This window comes from Triturus cristatus, chromosome 7 (genome assembly GCF_964204655.1).
Source record: "Triturus cristatus chromosome 7, aTriCri1.1, whole genome shotgun sequence".
NCBI lineage: Eukaryota > Metazoa > Chordata > Amphibia > Caudata > Salamandridae > Triturus > Triturus cristatus.
In genome coordinates this window covers 1,564,757,348-1,564,776,382 of record NC_140590.1, presented here as the reverse complement: position 1 = coordinate 1,564,776,382, position 19,035 = coordinate 1,564,757,348, and the positions used below count along the sequence as shown (strand labels likewise).

Here is a 19,035-nt window from a genome sequence, read left to right as displayed (position 1 = left end):
TCAACTGTGGCTCATGACGGAGCGGCTCCGTCATGAGCACAGGCCCACCGCGCTGCCCCCCTGCCCCCCCCCAGCGCTGCAGCGGAATGTCCGCAGCAGCGAAGGGGTTAAGTAATAGTCATGTTTGCAGCTAGGCCTGTTTGTGATGACAGTTACGCTGCGTTTTAAAGTACAATAGTGGCTCGCACAACTTACTTTGACCACGATGCCGCGCGGAGCTTCTCCTGAGCCTTCCATGACGTCTTAGGTTTTCGATGCTGTCTATGGTCATTTTGCAGCAGGAGCGCACCGTGAGCCACTCGGCGTGCGTCTCCTCAGCGTGCCACCATCTTGGAGTTGGCGGATCCAGGCTTTTTGCATCCCGGGTTAATGAAAGTGCCCGCCAGTACTCTGCCAACCATTGTTCAATCAATAACGTTTTTGAAGCACTTCAGCAGCGTCGTAACGTGAGGATCTTCTTCCTCAACATGGAGTGTTCGTCTCTTTAGTTCATTGCTCGAGTAGTGAGTCCAGTTATTCATGTCACCGGACACTCGACTCCGGTTCTTTCCATCTTCTGTGGACAATTTAGCTACTGCTGCCATCTGCTGTCAAGTACTTCGATTTGCTGGCAAGTACTATGTTTCGTTCAAGCACTGATGTACTTCGGTTTCAGTGGGCACTGTGTCGGTTGCAGAATACTTTCTTCTGGGATGTCACCAAGTACTGTCACACATCTGTCTAATCATCGCGCTGACAGGCACACCAGTGTCATTTTAAGCTTACAGTGGTTATTTTTTACTCTGGTGGTGGTCATTCAACATTTTAAAAAAAATGTAGTGTATTTCGAATGCCATGTTATTTGCTCATGTGTAGTTTAATTACAATTGTATTTTCATGTAGGTATGTTCTCTTAAACTTCAGGATGAGTTTCTGGATGTGTTTGCAACATATCACATCTTTGTTGTAGTGTTTCTAAGGGTTATTGCAGAGTAGTGTTTTGTTTAGCGCGATTGGTCCTGTGAGGCGCCTGACGTTTTTAAGGATATTTCTAACTTTTTGTTTTAAATTCTTTTTATTTGCATTTTTAAACAATAAATAACAACACAACTCACTGCTGTGAACACAGGTCATATTATCGACGATACAGCCCCCCACCAGCCAACAGCCAATTATAGGGTCAGCATTGTCCACTTCAGTATGCAGGTACAGCATTCGCCAGATCTAATCGCCGCAGCTTTGTTACCACCCATGCACCATCCAAATCCCCGATATACACCCACATGTCTCAACGTCTACCCACATCCCATCTGCGTCCCGCATGTTCCCACAAGGAGCATTACATCACAGCGCCTGGAGCGTAGTTTGTGCCAGCCAGTGTATAAAAGGCTCCCATATGTCTTTCGGCCGTGAACGCACCGGCATGAGCTCCCAGTACAAAGCGAGCTGTGTTTGACAATATGCTGCACTTTTTACCCAGTCCCTTATACTAGGCGACGTAGCCACCCCCCAATGCATTGCAACTTGTCGCTTGGCCAGCAAAATTAGCATCGCAGGTAGCTTCCGGTGCTTGGGTTTGATCATATGTAGAATGCCTAGTAGTGCCACTGGCGGTGTACAAGGGAGCAGCAGGCCAGTTATTGTGCATATGAGCTCTATCACCCTTGTCCAGAAGGACGCCAGTGTGGGACAGTCCCACGCCATATGCAAGAATGTAGCCCCGCGAGCTCCGCAGCGCCAGCAGGCATCTGTCTCTCTCAAGCCCATGCGGTGCAGCCGGCTAGGGGTGCGATACATCATATGGATATATTTGAAATGGATCAGGCGAAGCCTGTAGTTGGGGGATAGGATCTCAAGGAGCCCACAACACAGATCCCAGTGTGCATCAGAGACTTCGGCACCCAGTTCCGCGGCCCACATGCCACGCGCCGCCGGGGTCACCACGGGATTGCTGTTCTTCAGACTCCGGTAAAGTCGGGATATGAGCTTGCGTCCCGATTCCACCGTCAGCACATTCTCCAGGGCAAAGAAATCCGGCGGCGGCGCCGGAAATGTAGGAAAGAGCTTTTTGCATGTGTGGCGGAGCTGGTAATAAAGGAGCGTGTCAAGCATCGTTGGGGCGTCCTCCCCACATAACTGTTCCCGTGTGAGGAAGGTATCCCCCGGGAACAGATCCCCCCCTGTGTGAAGTCCCCGTGCCGCAGCCCGTTCCCCAGTTCGCATGTGTTGCAACGGGGGCCACATCGGATTCCCCCGTATAAGCATCGGTCCGGTGTATAGAAGGTCCAGCCCGGCCCTACGCCTCAGTCCATCCCAGGCCCACCGAATTGTATGCACTGGGTCGATTTCGGTGCATCTATGCTTGTGGGGTGCATAGATAGCCACGGCGAGCGGCAGCGGTGCCGCCCTATCCGTCTCAATCGCCACATGTGGCTGAAACGGCGTTGGGTGCACCCAGTAGTGCAGAAACTGTGCCTGCGCACAGTATGCATAGAGCGAGAAATCCGGTGCCGCCAGGCCCCCCTGTCGTTGCGGGAGAGTGAGGGTCTCCCAGGACACCCTCGGTTGTTTTCCCCCCCAACGCCAGTTCCACCATCAGCGAGCGCACTTGGCGCAAAAAGCTAGCACCCAGGGGCATCGGTATGTTGACAAATAAATATAAGAGCTTAGGTAAGATGACCATTTTGGCCACAGCAATTCTTCCCGCCAGCGAAAGGGGAAGATGCTTCCAGCGGCCGACCCTCTCTTCCACCCAGCGCAACACCCGTCCATAATTTTCGGACCATAATTGCTGCATATCCGCGCTTATCCATATTCCCAGGTATCTAACCGGACCGTCAGCCCACTTCAGCGGGCAGTCCGGGGTAAAGCGTGAGGTCCCGGCCGTCAGAGGCAGGATGACCGACTTTTCCCAATTTATGGTTACTCCCGACAGCCGGCCATACTCCAGCAGTTCATTTGTCATGGGGGAAAGATTTTCCTGCGGGTCTATCATGTATAGAGTGATATCGTCCGCGTACATTGATACGGTTAGTGCCCTTGATGAAAAACCAATGCCTCTGTTTGCAGGATGTTGTCTAATGCGGGCCGCCAAGGGCTCTGTGGCGATCGCAAACAGCAGGGGCGATAGCGGGCAGCCTTGCCTCGTACCTCTCCCAATGGCAAAGGGTTCAGAAATAAGCCCGTTTACTCTAACCCGAGCAGTGATGTCAGTATACAGTAATTTAATATGGTTAATGAAAGCCTCACTTACACCCATACGCTGCAGCAAGGGGAACAAGAACCCCCACTCCAGGGAATCAAACGCTTTTGTGGCGTCCAGCAGCACCGCCACCGCCTTAACATGTGGGGCCAAATAGTGTAGTACTCCAAAGAGTGTTCGAACATTATGAGAGGTCGAGCGGCCCGGCACAAAGCCCGATTGATCCGGACGTATCATAAGTGGCAGCACCGGCTGTAGCCGCGTTGCGAGCATTTTTGCAAAGATCTTCGCATCAGTATTGATCAAAGACAGCGGTCTATAGGAATCGCAGTGCTTGGCGTCCTTGTCAGGTTTCAAGAGGGCAATAATTACAGCCTCCCTCATCGATGCTGGGAGCATGCCCCCCTCAACCGCCTCGGCATAGACTGCCAACAGTCTGGGGGCCAGGAGATCAGCGTACTCCTTATAGAACTGTGCCGGTAGACCATCTGGCCCTGGCGCCTTCCCGGCTGCCAGAGAGCCTATTGCTTCTCTAACATCCTCGACCGTGAAGGGGCGATCAAAATACCCTTTTTGGTACGCATTGAACCAAATAAATTGTATCGTATCCAAGTATCCAGCCAACTCCTCTATCGGAGGCACTCCCCGGGCACGGTACAGGTCTCTGTAAAAATTTCGAAAGGTGTCTAGGATTTCTGGAGGAGTATGCACCTGTCCACCTCCTTGTGTCTCCACTGAGGATATAAAGGGGGAAGGTCTTTGTGATCGCAGCAGGAGGGCGAGTGTTTTACCCGGGCGGTCTCCCTCCCCATACCTGCGGGCAACCGCGTGTTTAGTCAAAAATTTAACTTCCCTATCTGCTTCAGCCTGGTACTCCGTAAGTTTGGCTCGTGTCTCCGCCAATGTTGCCGCCGATAGATCCGAGCAATACCGCACCTCCAGATCATGTATGTTGTCTTCCAGACGCTTTAGTGCACCCCGGATTGCCTTCAGGACTGCGGCCTGCCCCGCGATGCAATGACCCCTCACCACCACCTTAAATGCGTCCCACAGGATGCCCACCGATTGCACAGAACCTGTGTTCTGCTCAAAATATTCAGTTATGTGTTGGTATATTTCTTCCCTAACGACCTGATCCGTCAGGGCCTGTGCCGGTAATCGCCACGCGAAGGGCGTTATATATGGTTTTGGTACGTGTAACGTCAGCTCAACCGGGGAGTGGTCAGAAAGGGTACGCGCCCTGTGAGTAACTGCGGACACCCATGCATGTATGTGTGGGGTCAAGAGCCAAAAATCCAATCTGGACCAGGCCCCCCTGTGTGGGGTGAAACAGGTGCCCTCCCTGATCTCTGGATGTAACGCTCGCCACGAGTCCAGCAGATGATAATCCGCCATGAGGCCCCGGATGAGATCTGACGCATGTGGGTGATGTATGCGATCAGCCCCTACCCTGTCTAACTCCTGCGAGAGCACTACATTAAAGTCCCCGCCCCATATGTATGCCCCCCCACCTAGTGACTGTGCCTTGTGCCAGACATGCGGAAAAAAATCAGGGTCGTCTGTGTTGGGACCATACGTGTTAATTAGTGTGATCTGCATGTGAAATAACTGCCCCATCAATATTACGTAGCGCCCATCAGTATCGGCATACACCTTGAAGGTGCGCCAGGGCAGGCCCCTTCGAATCAGAATTGCCACTCCCCTGGAGTAGCTGGAGCAACCTGAGGTGTGGATTTCTCCCCATCTTGTGTTCCCAAGTTTCTCCCCAGCAGTCTGTGTCAGGTGTGTCTCCTGTAGGAAACAGATGTAGATCCGGTGCCGCGCCAAATGTGCATGGGTCAGTCGTATTTTGCGGTGATCATTTAGACCTCTAATATTCCAGGTAAGACAACGCAGCGCGGTCATGTATGCGCATATGGGTGTGTCCTACGCAGCCGTGTGATCATCTGTTGTATCCCGCTCTGGGCCTGCATGCAAACCTCCCGTACATCATGGACAGCAATCAATAACATGGCATCAGCCAGCGCCAGGGCTGCATCAGTAGACAGTGGTACAGTAAAATAGTGCAAGTGGAAAAGAACTACCCAACAAGAACCAAACCCCCCCGCCACCCACTCCAACCCCCCAATCAGGTTGAGATTCATTTGCCCCCCACCACCCATCCCAAAAACAACAGTCTTGTAGTAACATCCCGGGAATTATCCCTACGAGGGCATGGGGTCACCGGCATACTCCCCTATCGAGAAGCGATAGGGTGGCCGAACAAGTCCGCCTTACATGTACTCAGTCTGTCTGCTGACAGCGGGGCTAGCCCAGTTGCTCTCCCCCTTTATATCTCTGCCAAAGTTCAGAAACGGCCTCTGCAACAAGTCCGACTATCTCCCCACCTTTCCCCTGCACCGCCCTCGCCCCCAGCAGGCCTCAGGATCCCCCAAGGCATCAGCAAGTGGTATACTTAGCACTCACGCTGACCGGTGCCCTGGCGCACCAGCGGTCGGGGAGACCAGCACAACTTTGTCCTCACTACTCAATGTCACTTAGCTGGCCCATCGGTGGAGTCTCCTGTCCTTCTCGCCGTCCCCGCTGCGACCGCTCCGCCTGTCTCGCGAACTTGAGCGCCTCCGCAGCCACCGCGAAGACTATTGGCTTCCCTTGATGGTGTATCCGCAACTTGGCAGGGTATAGCATGGCATATTTAGTCCCCACTTTCTGGAATATCTTTTTAGCCGGTATGAATTCGCGTCGCGCAGCCTGCACAGCTTGCGTGAAATCGGGAAATAAGGATATGTCCATGTTTTGAAATTTGAGCTCACCTCTTTCACGTGCCAGCCGCAATATTGTGTCTCTGTCTCGATAGTTTAGGACTCGGGCAAGGATCGGGCGCGGAGGCGCCCCCGGCACCGGGCGCGGCCCCATTGTACGGTGCGCCCGTTCGATCAGGAACATGGCCGACAGGGCCTCACCAAAGAGGTCGCGGAACATGCCCTCAACAAAGTTCCCCATATTGCCAGTGTTCGTGGATTCCGCAATACCAATAATTCGTACGTTGTTCCTTCGGGAGCGGGCCTCCAAATCTTCATTGCGCCCCCGTATCACCTCCAGGACCTTATCCATGCGGAGCAGTTTCTCCTGGGTGTCCCCATGGCCCTCCTCGCATTCGGCAATTCGTGTTTCCATCGCCCCCAGCCTCTCCTCATGTTTATCAACCTTATGCGAAATTCCGTCCAGTCGCTGGGCCATGGAGTCCAGTTTGCCGTCAATCTCCTTGAGACAGCCCTTCAGGTCGCGAAACATACTCTTCACATCCTCGTCCTGCGTCGGTTCCAGTTGCGTCTCAGGGACCACCGTCTGCGACACCGGGCCAGCGCCCGTACTCTGGGCCAACTGTCGCTCGAACTGGAGCTTCCGCTGCTTGGCATCTGTTTTCCCCATGGTGCAGGTATGTACTTCAGGTCCAATATGGGAGGGGAAGGATCCCACAGAATCGCCACAGGCCCCCCGGGTCTCTGCCAAAGCCACGGGTAGTGAAGGCCTACAACCTCTCTGTCTCGTGGCCATGTACCGTGGTGTGCGTCATGCCGATAATAAGGCCAGGCAATCCTCCAGCGCCCCCCGTCCGCGGGCCCGCGGCGGTCTCCACAAGAAAGCGCCCAACAGCCGTTCTGCAGTCGGGCTAGGCCACCCGGGTCTTGCACTCCCGCGGTCACCACATCCGGGCCAGGCCCGGTCGGGCCACTCCGCGCAAGGTCGCGGATCTTCAGCACCCACCAGCTAGGCGCCCCTTATAGGTACGAGGTATGCGGGTCGCTCTCCCAGGGTGGCGCAGTCAGAAGCCTCGCCGACAGGAAAGCCGGGGAAGCAATCGGCGCCGAGCCGGCATCCGCAGCACCGCAGGCACACCGATCGCGCTGTCGTTATGCTGGCTGTCCCATGTCATCCGGGATCACCCTCCGGTCACTGAGGGCAGCGAGGGCAGGAGAGGCATCCCTCAGCTTTCAAACGCGGCGTCCCCACCGCGCGCGCCCTTCCGCGGCCTGCGACCGGGGACTCGCGTAGCAGCAGACGCCGTCAGGGGCGGCGTAGTCCGGCAGCAGGGTCGAGACGGAGTCGCCGTTCCGGATAGCCGTAACCGATCTCGGTCAGAAAGGCATCATTCGATTGCTCTTCGGCTAGGCAGCTCCCGCCGCAGCTTAGCGGCGCAAATTATAAGGCATACTCCGGATGGGCTGACGGATTCGGCGTTCGGCCGGCAGAGCCCCGTTACACGGCGGCCATCTTGCAGCTCGGCTCGGCCACGCCCCAAGGATATTTCTAACTTGTCATGACTGAGGGGCTATAGTTTGTTTGTCTGTTTCTGTTTTCATCCTGTCTTTCGTGTCTGACTAGAATGGTATCCTTTATTATTGTTGGGTGGATTTTTAGTTTTTTTTGTGTTTGGTGTTCTGATTTAGTACCTTTCATTTTGTGTTGGTAGTGTAGTGTGTATCAGTCATTTTCTGCTGCACGTTGTCTTCTATTTAGGGTGTTGGTCATGCTGTGACTCACTTGTCGGTGTATAGGGGGTGTTAGTCCCACCTATTAAATTAGTAATGGGTGTTAGGCCCATATACGTAGTGTTTAGGGGGTGTTAGTCCCACCTAGATTATTGTTAATGGGTGTTAGTCCCATATACTCAGAGTTTAGGGGGTGTTAGTCCTACCTACGTTATTGTTAATGGGTGTTAGTCCCATATACTCAGAGTTTAGGGGGTGTTAGTCCCACCTACGTTTTAGTGATGGGTGAGATCCACCCATTGTGTGTTTGTTCTGGGAGTGATTCTTCCTGTATGTTTCTTCAATTTCTAGAGTACCTGTAGTCGTTTTCTATTGTGATTCTCTGCGTTTTCTTTTATATGTATCTTATGTGGTGTCTTTTCAATATCTGTTTGGGAGTTTAACGTTCTTATTAAAAGAGGAGGTTGGTCATAGTGAGTGAGTTTAATGTTCTCTTTGGTGTCTTATTATAAGAGGAGGATGGTGATAGTTTCTTCTTATCTTTTCATCCCTTTTCTTATCCTTTTTCTGCCGTTTTATAGTCTGGGTCCCTTTCGTGGTATTGTTTATTCATCTTACCCTTGGGTCTTGGACTATTTATCTTTTGTTTATATTTTGTGTATAGTTGCTTTGAACTTTTAGTATTGTTTGTTTTATTTTCAATTGTAAAGAAGGGAGATATTGTAGAATCTTCATGTAAGGTTATTACTGTTCTCCTGTATCTTGTAACTAGCTGCTCAGCCAGTGTGAGAGTTCCATGTGGAATGTTGACGTGACTGGAATGTTGGAGGTTGGTGTGGTGTGAGACAGTTGGGAGGATGGGCTGAGCAGCTAGGAGGCTGCTCCTGGTGGGGCTATTCTATGGACTTTACTAACTTAATAAATACGCTTAAGATCTATCCTGGCTACGTCTGCTGTGTCACATCAACTTATGGAACCAGGTCACTTCACACACGTTACGTTTATTTTTAATGTTTTGTTAATCATATATGTTGACAATGATTTTGCATCAATGTAAAAATGCTTTATTGACATTGAGGGTTGAATTTACACATGAGTAGTGACTAATAACATGGTGCCCAATAGGCTTGCTTTATATGTCGTAATGGCCCTTGATAAAGCCAATAGGCTTGTTTTATTTAGAGTGATAGCCCCTTATATTGTGATGTCTATCTGGTAAGGTTTGGGGAGTACTCTGATTTTGAGGGTCCTGACCCATTAAATATCGAATGCAATTTCAGAGTGTTGCTAAGGTATTTTTTATCTGCTTTATGTATGTGTGTGCGCGTGCATGTGTGTAAATTAAGGAGTAGTATTTAGGAGTGTGTGTGTAATAAATGTACTTTTTCTTTTTCTAAAGACTATCATTCTTTGAGTGTTATTATTGCATGCCGGCGAATGGTGATTGCCAGCCGACTCCACCTCCCCTGAGCAGGCCTTGGACTGCTCTGCTTCGCTATCCTTAGAGAGGCAAGCCCCACAATGGGTTACTTGCTTCCCAGTAATGGGAAATATGTGGGCCTATTACATGCGCAAGGCTAGCAACATACACAACTAATAACCCCAATTTCCTACATTTATACTCGACAGGATTTGACAGAAAGATGGCGGGCAGATGTATGGTTACTTAGGGGCTTATTTAGAGATATGGCAGCCACACTGGTATATCTCTGCCCGCCCTATTTAGATATCTCTGCCTGAGTGGCAGAGATCTGCTTGCCTTCAGAGGAGCTGCCACCACAGTGGCTTCTCTGAAGGTTTTTAAATTTGGTGATCAGTCGAAATTTCTCATGTGACTGCTAACCTACATTTTTTGGACGTTTTCTCCAAGTGTTGCGGGGAAAATATTAATATTTTTTCTGTACAGGGCAACCAGAATTTTCCTGGCAGTGGGGAATGAAAATAGAGTACAGGGGGAGGAGCCAAGATGGCGACCGGAGCAGTCGCTTGAGCGCCCGGCTCCGTCGGCCCTTGGCCTCGGACTATCATCCTGATTCCTATCCTTGCCGATTTTCGAGGTGCAACGCGTGCGACGACGCGCTGACCGCGCCGCCGCTTTCCCGAAGTCTTAGCCCGCCCGGATGCCGGAGTTTTTGGTGCCTTTGTTCCCCGCCCTGGACCCTTGCTCTACTGTGGCCTCGGCCGACCCCCTGGAATCGTTGCAGTCACCGGACCCGCTGGTGCAAATCTGAGCCCGAGGTCCCGATCCCGCCTCACGCCACGCACGGTCGCCAGAAGAGCCGGGAGAGAGACGCCCGGACACCTCCTGTACCCTGCATCTGATGGGCTGGAGCCAGAGGGTAAGCCCCGGTGTGGCGGGTCTCCTACCCCGCTCTGTGGATCACGCTGTAGAAGGCTGCAGACCCCCTTCTTCTATGGTCTAGTCGGCTGCAAAGAGAGCCTGAGGGAGGGGAAGAGACTGCTGGCTTTCACCTGTTGCGGCGCAGACCTGTTGGGAATTGCCTCCTTGTCACGATCCCCCCCCTGGCCACGGTACCGTTCAACGGTAAAACATGGCGCTGATTGCCTGCTCGCTGCGGGGGGGTGATGCTCCGGTCTCGCCCGCTGCCCGCTTCGCCCTCCCTCTACCAGACTCCAGCTCTCCAGTGCCGTCCCGGATTGCTGCCGTTGGGGGGGCGCAGCTTCCGCTGACATACGGCTCCGTTCTGGCTGCCCTGCGGGACTTTCGTCTGCAATTGTGTGTCGGCTTGCAAACGCTGAGTGAGCGGTTCGACTCTACACTGTCTGCTGCGGGCCGTGAGCGCCCCGTTTGTGATCAACAAGACGTGAGTCTGCCAGTGCTGTGGTCCTCCTGCGGGGAAGCAACGACTGGGTATAACGGTGCTACACTGGTGTCTGCATTTGGCTTTCCCGGCGCTCAGGATCAATCGCTCTCCTGCTCAATGGCAGATACTTTGTTTCCCCGGTCATTGCCGCCTGCTTTGTTGTTGCCTGCCTCACCGTGCCCGCAGGAGTTTCCAGCTGAACTACACCTGGCGACCTCGAGGAACTGTTCACGGTGGCCTACGACTCCTTTTATGTGGAACTCATGTACTTTACAAGCCAGGTCTGGATTTTATATGGTGTGCAAGGGGACCTCAATAGATGATCGGCGGCCATTTTGTGACTCTACTTCTCCATCTTCTCCCAAGTGGCCATATTGTCTTTGTCTGTTCGGGATGCGGGGCATTCACGAGGGGGCGGGTCTAATCGTACGCCCGCGATCGGGCCAGGGCTAGATTACTTTCTATCATCATGGCTTCACGGCCGGGCTGGACTGGGACTGGAATTGTCTACTTATGTTGTGCGCACTCGTCGCGATCTGTCTGCCTTCATTTCCGTGGTGTTACATGCTATCTTCCCACGACCGCCTTTGGGTGTAGTGGGGTTTCAGTGTGTGGAGGCTTGGTTGGCCGGTGGTGTCGGGCGCTCCTGAGGATACGTGGGCTCCTCCCCGCCTCCTTTCTTCTTTCTTCTCTTAGTTTCTTTACTCTATTCCTACTTTCTCTCTCGTCTATATTTCGGGTTCATTGGGCGACAGGCACTATGCTGGGGGGGGGGGTAGGCCATAGCCTCCGCATTGGTGTAGGGTGGGGGGGTAATTTACTGTTTCTTTTTTAGTTCTATGGGCCTCTTTCTTTCATGTCTCTGCGCTATACTTGTTTCGATTCGGGGTCCGGGTGTGGGGTGGATTGAGTGGGGGCGGCTTTTAGGGGGTGCGTATTTACTACTGTGATGATCCTGTTATCTAATTGCATCGCCTTACTGTATGATATTTTCTATGGCTGTTTTAATGATGCTGCTGCTCTCCAGTGTATGAAGCCGACTTGCGGACTCGAATCTCCTTGTTTCTATCCTTTACTGACTTTTTTCCCGATAAAATTTTTTTTTTTTTGAAAACCTTAAAATTAACCTTCACTTCTCCTTCCCCCGGTGTCAAGGCTCCCTCCAGTGTATGAATCCTGAATCGTTGCTAATCTTGACCTTGACGCACAGGGGATGTATTGTTTGTCTCTGTGCTCAACCGTATTGTGGCCGGCCTGATGGTTGTAGGCCCGTATTTGTTCTTTTACTATGCACAAATAAAGGTTTTTAAAAAAAAAAAAAAAAAAAAAAAAGAAAATAGAGTACAGCAGAATGTCTGTCCTAAATAGCACCCACATCTAAGGCGCGTACACTGGTGACCACAGGTCTGTCGTTCCTTTGTCGTTCAACAAACAGAGCCAGCGTGGCACTGCTAATGGAAACATGACTGTGCACCGACTCTAAACAGAGCATGCAGACTCTCAGTTTGGTGGATAGAATCTTCCGCCACATTTGTAGTAGCTTACCCTGTGTGCAAACTCCAGAGGACCCCCTTAGTCTCTAAAAGGTTTGATAATTAAAACAAATTTGAAATAGAGAAAAGAATGGGGTTGATGGCCAATCAGTCTGTGGCCCCTCCTTGGAGAAGTCGTCCAGATAGGCGATGGAGTACTTTTCTCTCTATGCCCATTCAATGATTTCCCTCCTTGAAATGAGCACTTATTGGTTTCAATGCAGTGGTGCTAGCATACCCCTTCCACCCTTGACCTCTAAGATATAATCATTCATAGATAGCACTGTAATTCAATGTCATCGTGTCTTTAATGCTACCTCAGGAAGCTGGCTTGCCAGATTGCCCCAGCTACACAAACGCCGTATCCAGTGTAGGATTTTGCAAATCATTATTATCAAATGCAATGGTTTTTGAAGACTACAACTTGCATAATCCACTAATCTATTCAATGAAAACCTGGGGTCAATAAAATGGTGCTTAGTGTACATGGAGCAGGTAAGCTAAACTATTTACTAATTTTCATAATCTTAATTTAAAATAAAATGAATGCATCTTGCTATTTCAGAAAATGAAATAATAAAAACAATGCTATACACGTATATATGAGTTTATGTAAGTTTCTTTACTGTGCTAAACATTCATTTTAATTATAATATACTCTGTATTTCTGCTGTCACATGAATGAAATGTTTTTGCCATTAGGCAACTATAATAGCAAATGCTACACATGTTCTTTTCAATTCATGTGCTGTGTTTAGCAATCTGCATTTCTTATCTTTCTCGATGGCCCTTGCTTCCATGCAATAAATGACTTTAATGTGAGGAAAGCGTTCAACACACAGAGATCTGCTTGGAAAATGGAGGACATTACCATCAGCCAGCATAGGGTGTAGGCGCCAATTGGTAATTTCACACATATCAAAATATGTGGAGAACCACCTGCCTCTCTATTGTTTGTGGCCGAAGCAACAAAAGAACATAGTACATATTCCCCAGCACACGTAATCTCAATACATTTTCATTTCTGATGTTTTTCACATGAGATCAAAAGCGCATTAAATCAAGAGGTCAATTTCTTCTTATTCTTTTTCCAAGTCGTTTAATGAGTGATATCTTCCCAAGCCAAAGCCAACACGTGTTTCGTTGCCTCAGTATGTTTGTATATGCGACTTGTTCACGGCTGAACTGATTGACTGAATAGTAGTATATAGTGTGGCGATAATTCCATGCCACACTAATCCTGTGGCGTGAGGTAAAGTGATAATCTGCTGGGCATCAAAAATATTATCCCGGTATTCTTGTTTCAAAATCTTCCAGCTCGAAACGCCGATCCGCGGTCTCGCCCCTCACGCCGTCTCTCCTCGAGTACTCGAGGACGCGGATCGGCGTTTCAAGCTGGAAGATTTTGATAAATTACTGCTGGTAAGTGACCTAGGTTACAATTTTGCTGGGGTACAGGAAGTGAAAGGAAAGGCTGTAGTAAGCCTGTTTTTTCTAACACATAACAATATTAAAATACCTGTAAATGAACTATACACATTTCAAAATACATCAGCAATTAGCAAACAGCAAATTAAGCAAATTGTTTTAATTCTGAAGTGTGGTGCAAACAAAGATTTTAATACGGGCAAAACAATTAAGCCAATTTACTTGGTGATGCGCAAATCATATTATTCTCTGATACTCGATTTCCATAGGTGCTCTATATTTCTTTATCAATAAAACTGCATGTCTGTGCATATGTAGTGACTATTTCATTTGAAAATGTGCTGTCTGTCAATAACAGTGTGCTACCACACTAGTGTTCCACAATGCACCACACCCTACACACAGCACCCTTACCACTCTCCTGGTGAAAGGGTATGGTACATTTGCTACACTTGCTTTCTGTATGACACTTGAGTTTTTCACAATCTCAATGGCTCCAGTGATCTCACATTAATGGTGACACCTCCACTCTGAAAACTGTTCCGGCACCACTGCTTTCATACGTCCGTCTCTCTTAACCAGTCACAAAACAACTAGGCATAAAAACTCCCTGGTCCCTGCTTGTGTGTTTCATGCCATCATTTGTCATGAATGGAGGAAATCCCATTAGGTCACATCTAAATAAGTACATTCCACAGGCTCTTATACGGGTCAGCAATGACCTATAATCCATAGGTTACAAGCGTGACTCTCTAAAGATGCTGTCTCTATTAATTAGCAGTCATTTTCTTTATTGATAAAACTGATTCTTGACAATGGCATTCTTTAAACCCTCAATGCAACAAAGTTGTCTTTTAAAATGGGAAATGTAGCTTTTTCCTAGCCTCATAATTGGTGGAGAGTACCATTGCCTAATTCCGGCCCCTCACATTCTTTGTCATACTGTTTCAGGTCTCGCACCCAGTCTGGGCTCTCCTTTCAATTTCAAACTGCTACCAATAGGCTGCGAGGTACAGTTACCCCACGGGGCATTCTCAGGGTAGGGAACAGCACCACACCACAGGTTGCGCATTCCTTGTTCTGCCCCAGAGGGACATGGGGATCTTCCCTACCCTCATGCCTCTTTCCAGGGTGACCTGTGTCCAGGGTGTAGCTATGCATTTTGCACTTGACGCCCCACTACTTATTATGAAGTGTTTGTCAATAAACACAAAATATAGAATGAAAAGCGGGCGCTTCTAGAGCCAGCAAGCCTGTTGTGAGTGCAGTGAATGAGGTGCTCTGTACTCACCAATGGTTGGTTGTTTTTTTGTCGTTTGCCCACATGCCGCGTGCAGCCCGCAGAGGGCGAGGGCCGCTGACAGCAGGAGGACGGGTGTGCTGCCCTGTCTCTGCATGGTGACTCTATGATCGGTGACTGCAGGTCTCGCCCAGTGCCCGTTTTTATACCCTCTCAGAGGTGCTTCTGGATGAGCAAGGTGTGGGAAACAGCCTCCGGGAAGACTTTGTTTGGACTCTGCCAGCTGGGTATTTCACAATGCATCCGTGTGCCTCTGCCAGGCCCGTGCCCAGGAGCAGTTCCCGTTTATCCCTGCCCCACTTGGAATTTGCCAGTGAGTCAGAGATAGTTGTCTCTGTTTTATTTGTTCTCTTCTGTTACCCACTTGCTTCATAATGCTGACAACAGCCAAAGATAACAAAAAAGGTTGGCTTGTCCTGCAAAAATCAGAGGTGTATGTCCCAAAGTGCTTGCATGGTCAGGCTGGGCAAATCCTAAAAATGCTGGTGTGGTTGGCATCACACGCACTACTGGCAGAGTTGGACTGGACAGAATATAGACCTGGGCACTAAAATTAATGTGGATCGCATTAGTGCATTTGAAAGCTAAAATTGTGGCCCATAATTGCAAATTGAGGTAGCTTTGTAACTTGTAAAAACATGCCATGTAAGTGTTTTGCAAGGTGTGACAGCATGAATTTGAGCTTGCTGCAGGCTTTTTTTGTTTGTAATATCCTTGGCTCAGAAACCATGGCACTGAAGCTGCTTGAAGCCCAGTAGAGCAGAACATTGTGCACCTGCTGTGGTGGACAGATTCTAGATTTATGGAACACATTTTGGCCCAAGTCTTGACTCTAACATATAGAGGTGATCACGCTGTGACATTCATAGGGAGAGTGGAGCAAGAGCAGAAGTAGAGGTCTAGTTTGACCCTAAGATCCAAACCACGATTGTAGCCATTGCAAAAATCCTCATTTGAAGGATGTTCCAGGGGACATTACCTAATTATGATAAAGGCTTAAAGTGCAAAACGCTAAAGGTTTTAATAACTGTTTTCATTTTTAGTACAATTGACTTTGTTACTACATTGGGATCTTTTAAATCAATTTAATTACTTGTAAATATAAACAGTAATACTTCAAAACTTATCTCAAGAATTCCAACAGTCAATTTAATGCATTCTCAAAAGAATCTGATTTAGGTAAACCCAAATGTTACATTGAAACAAAAGGAGGCACAGATAAGTCATTTACCTAAGATAACATAATTGGTCGGAGTAGTCAAGATCTGCAATTCAGCAATTAAAAGCACTGGGAATTCTGGTCTCGTTTAACCAGTAATGCAGCTTTGGATGACATTGTGTTCAGTAAAGCTGACTGACACACACACAAGTATTTAATAAATGTAGGAAAGTAGGATCAGCTTCTTATGGTTACCCCCACTTTTTGCTTGATGTTACACTGTTTTTGACAAGTCTGACTGGGATCCTGCTAATCAGGACCCCAGTTATCTAGTCTCCCTAAAACGTTAAGGCATGTACTTAGGTACACTCCAGATTGGATACTGGAGTACCCTTATAATCCCTAGTATACGGTACACATGTACCCAGGGCATAGGTACCCCAGAGGCCTCCCATGGGATGCAGCATGTATTATGCCTCCCATGAGAGGCCATGTAAAATGGAACTACAGTCCTGCCATTGCAGCCTGTGTAAGAAGGTGCATGCACCACTTCCTTTAGATATAGGTTACTATATCTATAGGTCACTACACTTAAAATCCATAAATCACCCCTATAGCAGGCTTTGACAATCCTGAAGACGCTGGGATTTACATGAGAGGGTGCCCCTGCATGAGCAGAGCACCCTTGCAGCCTTCAGAGACCATTCTCTCGGGTTGTCATTGACACAGTCAGACATATAGGCAGAGGTGCATTATATGCTTGCCTAAAATGCGATCTCGAAGTCGGCTGCAACAAACCATGTCGTGTTTGGTATCAAACACTTTAGAATCATACCTCCACACTGGTAACTAGTGTGGAGGTATGATTCCGCCCCTCAGAAGCAAGCTTTGTGGGTCCCTGGTTTTCCCGGTACCAGCCTTCTCGACCCGGACAGCACAAAATGGATGCTACCGACCACAGACACATTTTTGCCCTCCTGCTGCTGAACCAAGCTCAAGCAGAGGAAGGCAGCACAATAGGCATCTTGTCACAGGGAGGTGTGTCCACCTCCCAGACAGGGTTTAGTGTATCGGGGCTGGGCTGGGTGGGTGCACTTTCAAAGTGCCTGAAAGTCTGCTCGAGTGGCACATTTGGTGTCCCTTTGCATAGTCCAGTTCAAAACAGTAACCTCCCCACTGTCCTGACCCTTCCCTGGGAGGGTCTCCTGAATCTGTCCAACCCTTTCCCGTGGGCAAAAAAGGGCTTACCTGGCTGTAGGACTCTAGATTCGACGTGTACAAGATTCTGAACAAGAAACCACTGACCTTAGACCGTCTGGGCACTCTGGACTTCCTGGACTTCCACCGGGCCTGACTCCATCTCCCTATTCATCGAAAACATTGTCTGTCCCGTGCACCATACCATAACGCAACTGACCAGTCTGTTGATCCTGAGCTCCTGCGGACATCGAAGGCTCCAGCAACACAGGAGGTGGGTTCCTACATTACTTGAGGTTGAGCTGCCCTCTCAATGAGATTGAGGCAGTATCCCTCCTGGGAACCGCATAACCGAACCCCTGTGCACCGGGTACTTTTGCAGGTGCACATGCTTGTTGGGGTTCCCCAACTTCGTGCATTGGACTGTCGATAGCCCCCACCTCTGTGCACATTTCGTACAAAGGACTTTGGCCTTTTCGCACTCTGTGCCTTGCAAGCTATTGCTTTATGAAACTGCTAGAGGTCCCTTAGCGACTCTTCTGCCTTCGGCCTGTGAGTCCATTTGACATTGCTTATCTTGAGCTCCGCTGGTTGCTCTAGGCCTGCCCTGACTCCCCTTTTTGTGGTGAGTCTCCTGGTCCTTGCTGGGCCAGACCGTGACCCTCCTCGACATTCTTCGTTGGTTGCGCTGCCAAGGATTGTTGGGGCTCCCGCCAGACACCGGCCCCTCAGCACTCGACATCCTTTGTGGGACAGTTTGTATCCACCTCCTGGTCTTCCTCGACGTCTCCTGGTCCCTGCAGCTGTAGAGTCAAGGTCTCCTTCATCCCACCTGCAGCAACCGACATCGGTGGGTATTCGTCTACCGGGCCCCTGGTCACTCCAGAGCGAGACAGACTCTGTCCCCTCTGCTTTCAAGTTCCTTCCATCAAGAATCCACCTATGGATTCCACCGGACACTTTTCTTCTTTCCAGCAGTAGCATTTCTTTGAAGACTCACAATGAAAATGGCGGTGGTTTCAGACGCAGCTTCAGCCCTATGCACCCGGCTTCCCTGGGACAGGTAACTCTGTTACTTTGGTATCCACGGGTAGGGTGGCTCTCCAACCTTCTATGTTCCAAAGGGTTTCTGCGTAATCCACTGGGAAGGGTCCTTAAACATTAAAACATTAAAACTGCAACCGCAACTCTCCCATTGAATTGTATGTAGCACGCGGTCGTGCTCTCACACTGCACCCGTTTACCTTGGGTGGTTCCTTGGGGTCCCAGCGAATCTACATCCTCTAGACTCTGTCTTGACTCGAGTCGTGGTTCTTATACTACTATTTTAGTATATGGTTTGGTCTCCCCCTGGAACCCACTGTGTATTAGTGCCACTTACGATTGTTTCAGTGCTACAGTATTGTGTGCTTTGTGTTAATCTGCGTGTAGCAGATACTGTCAGGTGTTATAATAATAAATATATATTTTTAGAACTACTGTGTGGTTCTCCTTTCATTCAACCAATACAATAAGGTTGCATTCTGGTAAAAGAAAAGCTGTTTAACATTCCTTTAAGACTAAGCCTGAAGGCTCCTCTCCAAATCACCTTAAGGGTTGTTTGGACTGGTGCAAGGTGCCCACTAACTCGTGGACATCATATACCAGGCCAACTTCTCACAATAAAGTAACAAGACACTGCATAGTAAATATTCATAGAACCAAGTTAGGTAAATCAAGTAGGTGTCAATCTAAAAAAGATGAAATGGCACAAAAGATACATAGGACCTCATTTAGTCTTCGGAGTGCTTTATTTACTCTGTCAGGGTGATAGAGTAAAACACTCTGTCTCCCTAATGGGGTAACAGCACTCCAAATTTAGAGATGTCTGCCTGCCCAGCAGTCAGTGTATTCAAATGTTTGACTGACAGTACAGGCAAC

At 49.2% G+C, this 19,035-nt stretch overlaps 1 protein-coding gene across 1 annotated transcript in view; it reads right to left on the bottom strand.

Annotated features, from left to right (window-relative positions):
- LOC146812387 (uncharacterized) overlaps positions 1–14,905 on the bottom strand; it is a 110,833-nt gene extending 95,928 nt beyond the window's left edge. Inside the window, exon 1 of the mRNA XM_085619390.1 lies at positions 14,751–14,905. Coding sequence (XP_085475516.1) covers positions 14,751–14,856 — 106 coding nt within the window. The 5' untranslated portion in view covers positions 14,857–14,905. The remainder of the gene's footprint in view (positions 1–14,750) is intronic.
- Between the last annotated feature and the right edge of the window lie 4,130 nt (positions 14,906–19,035).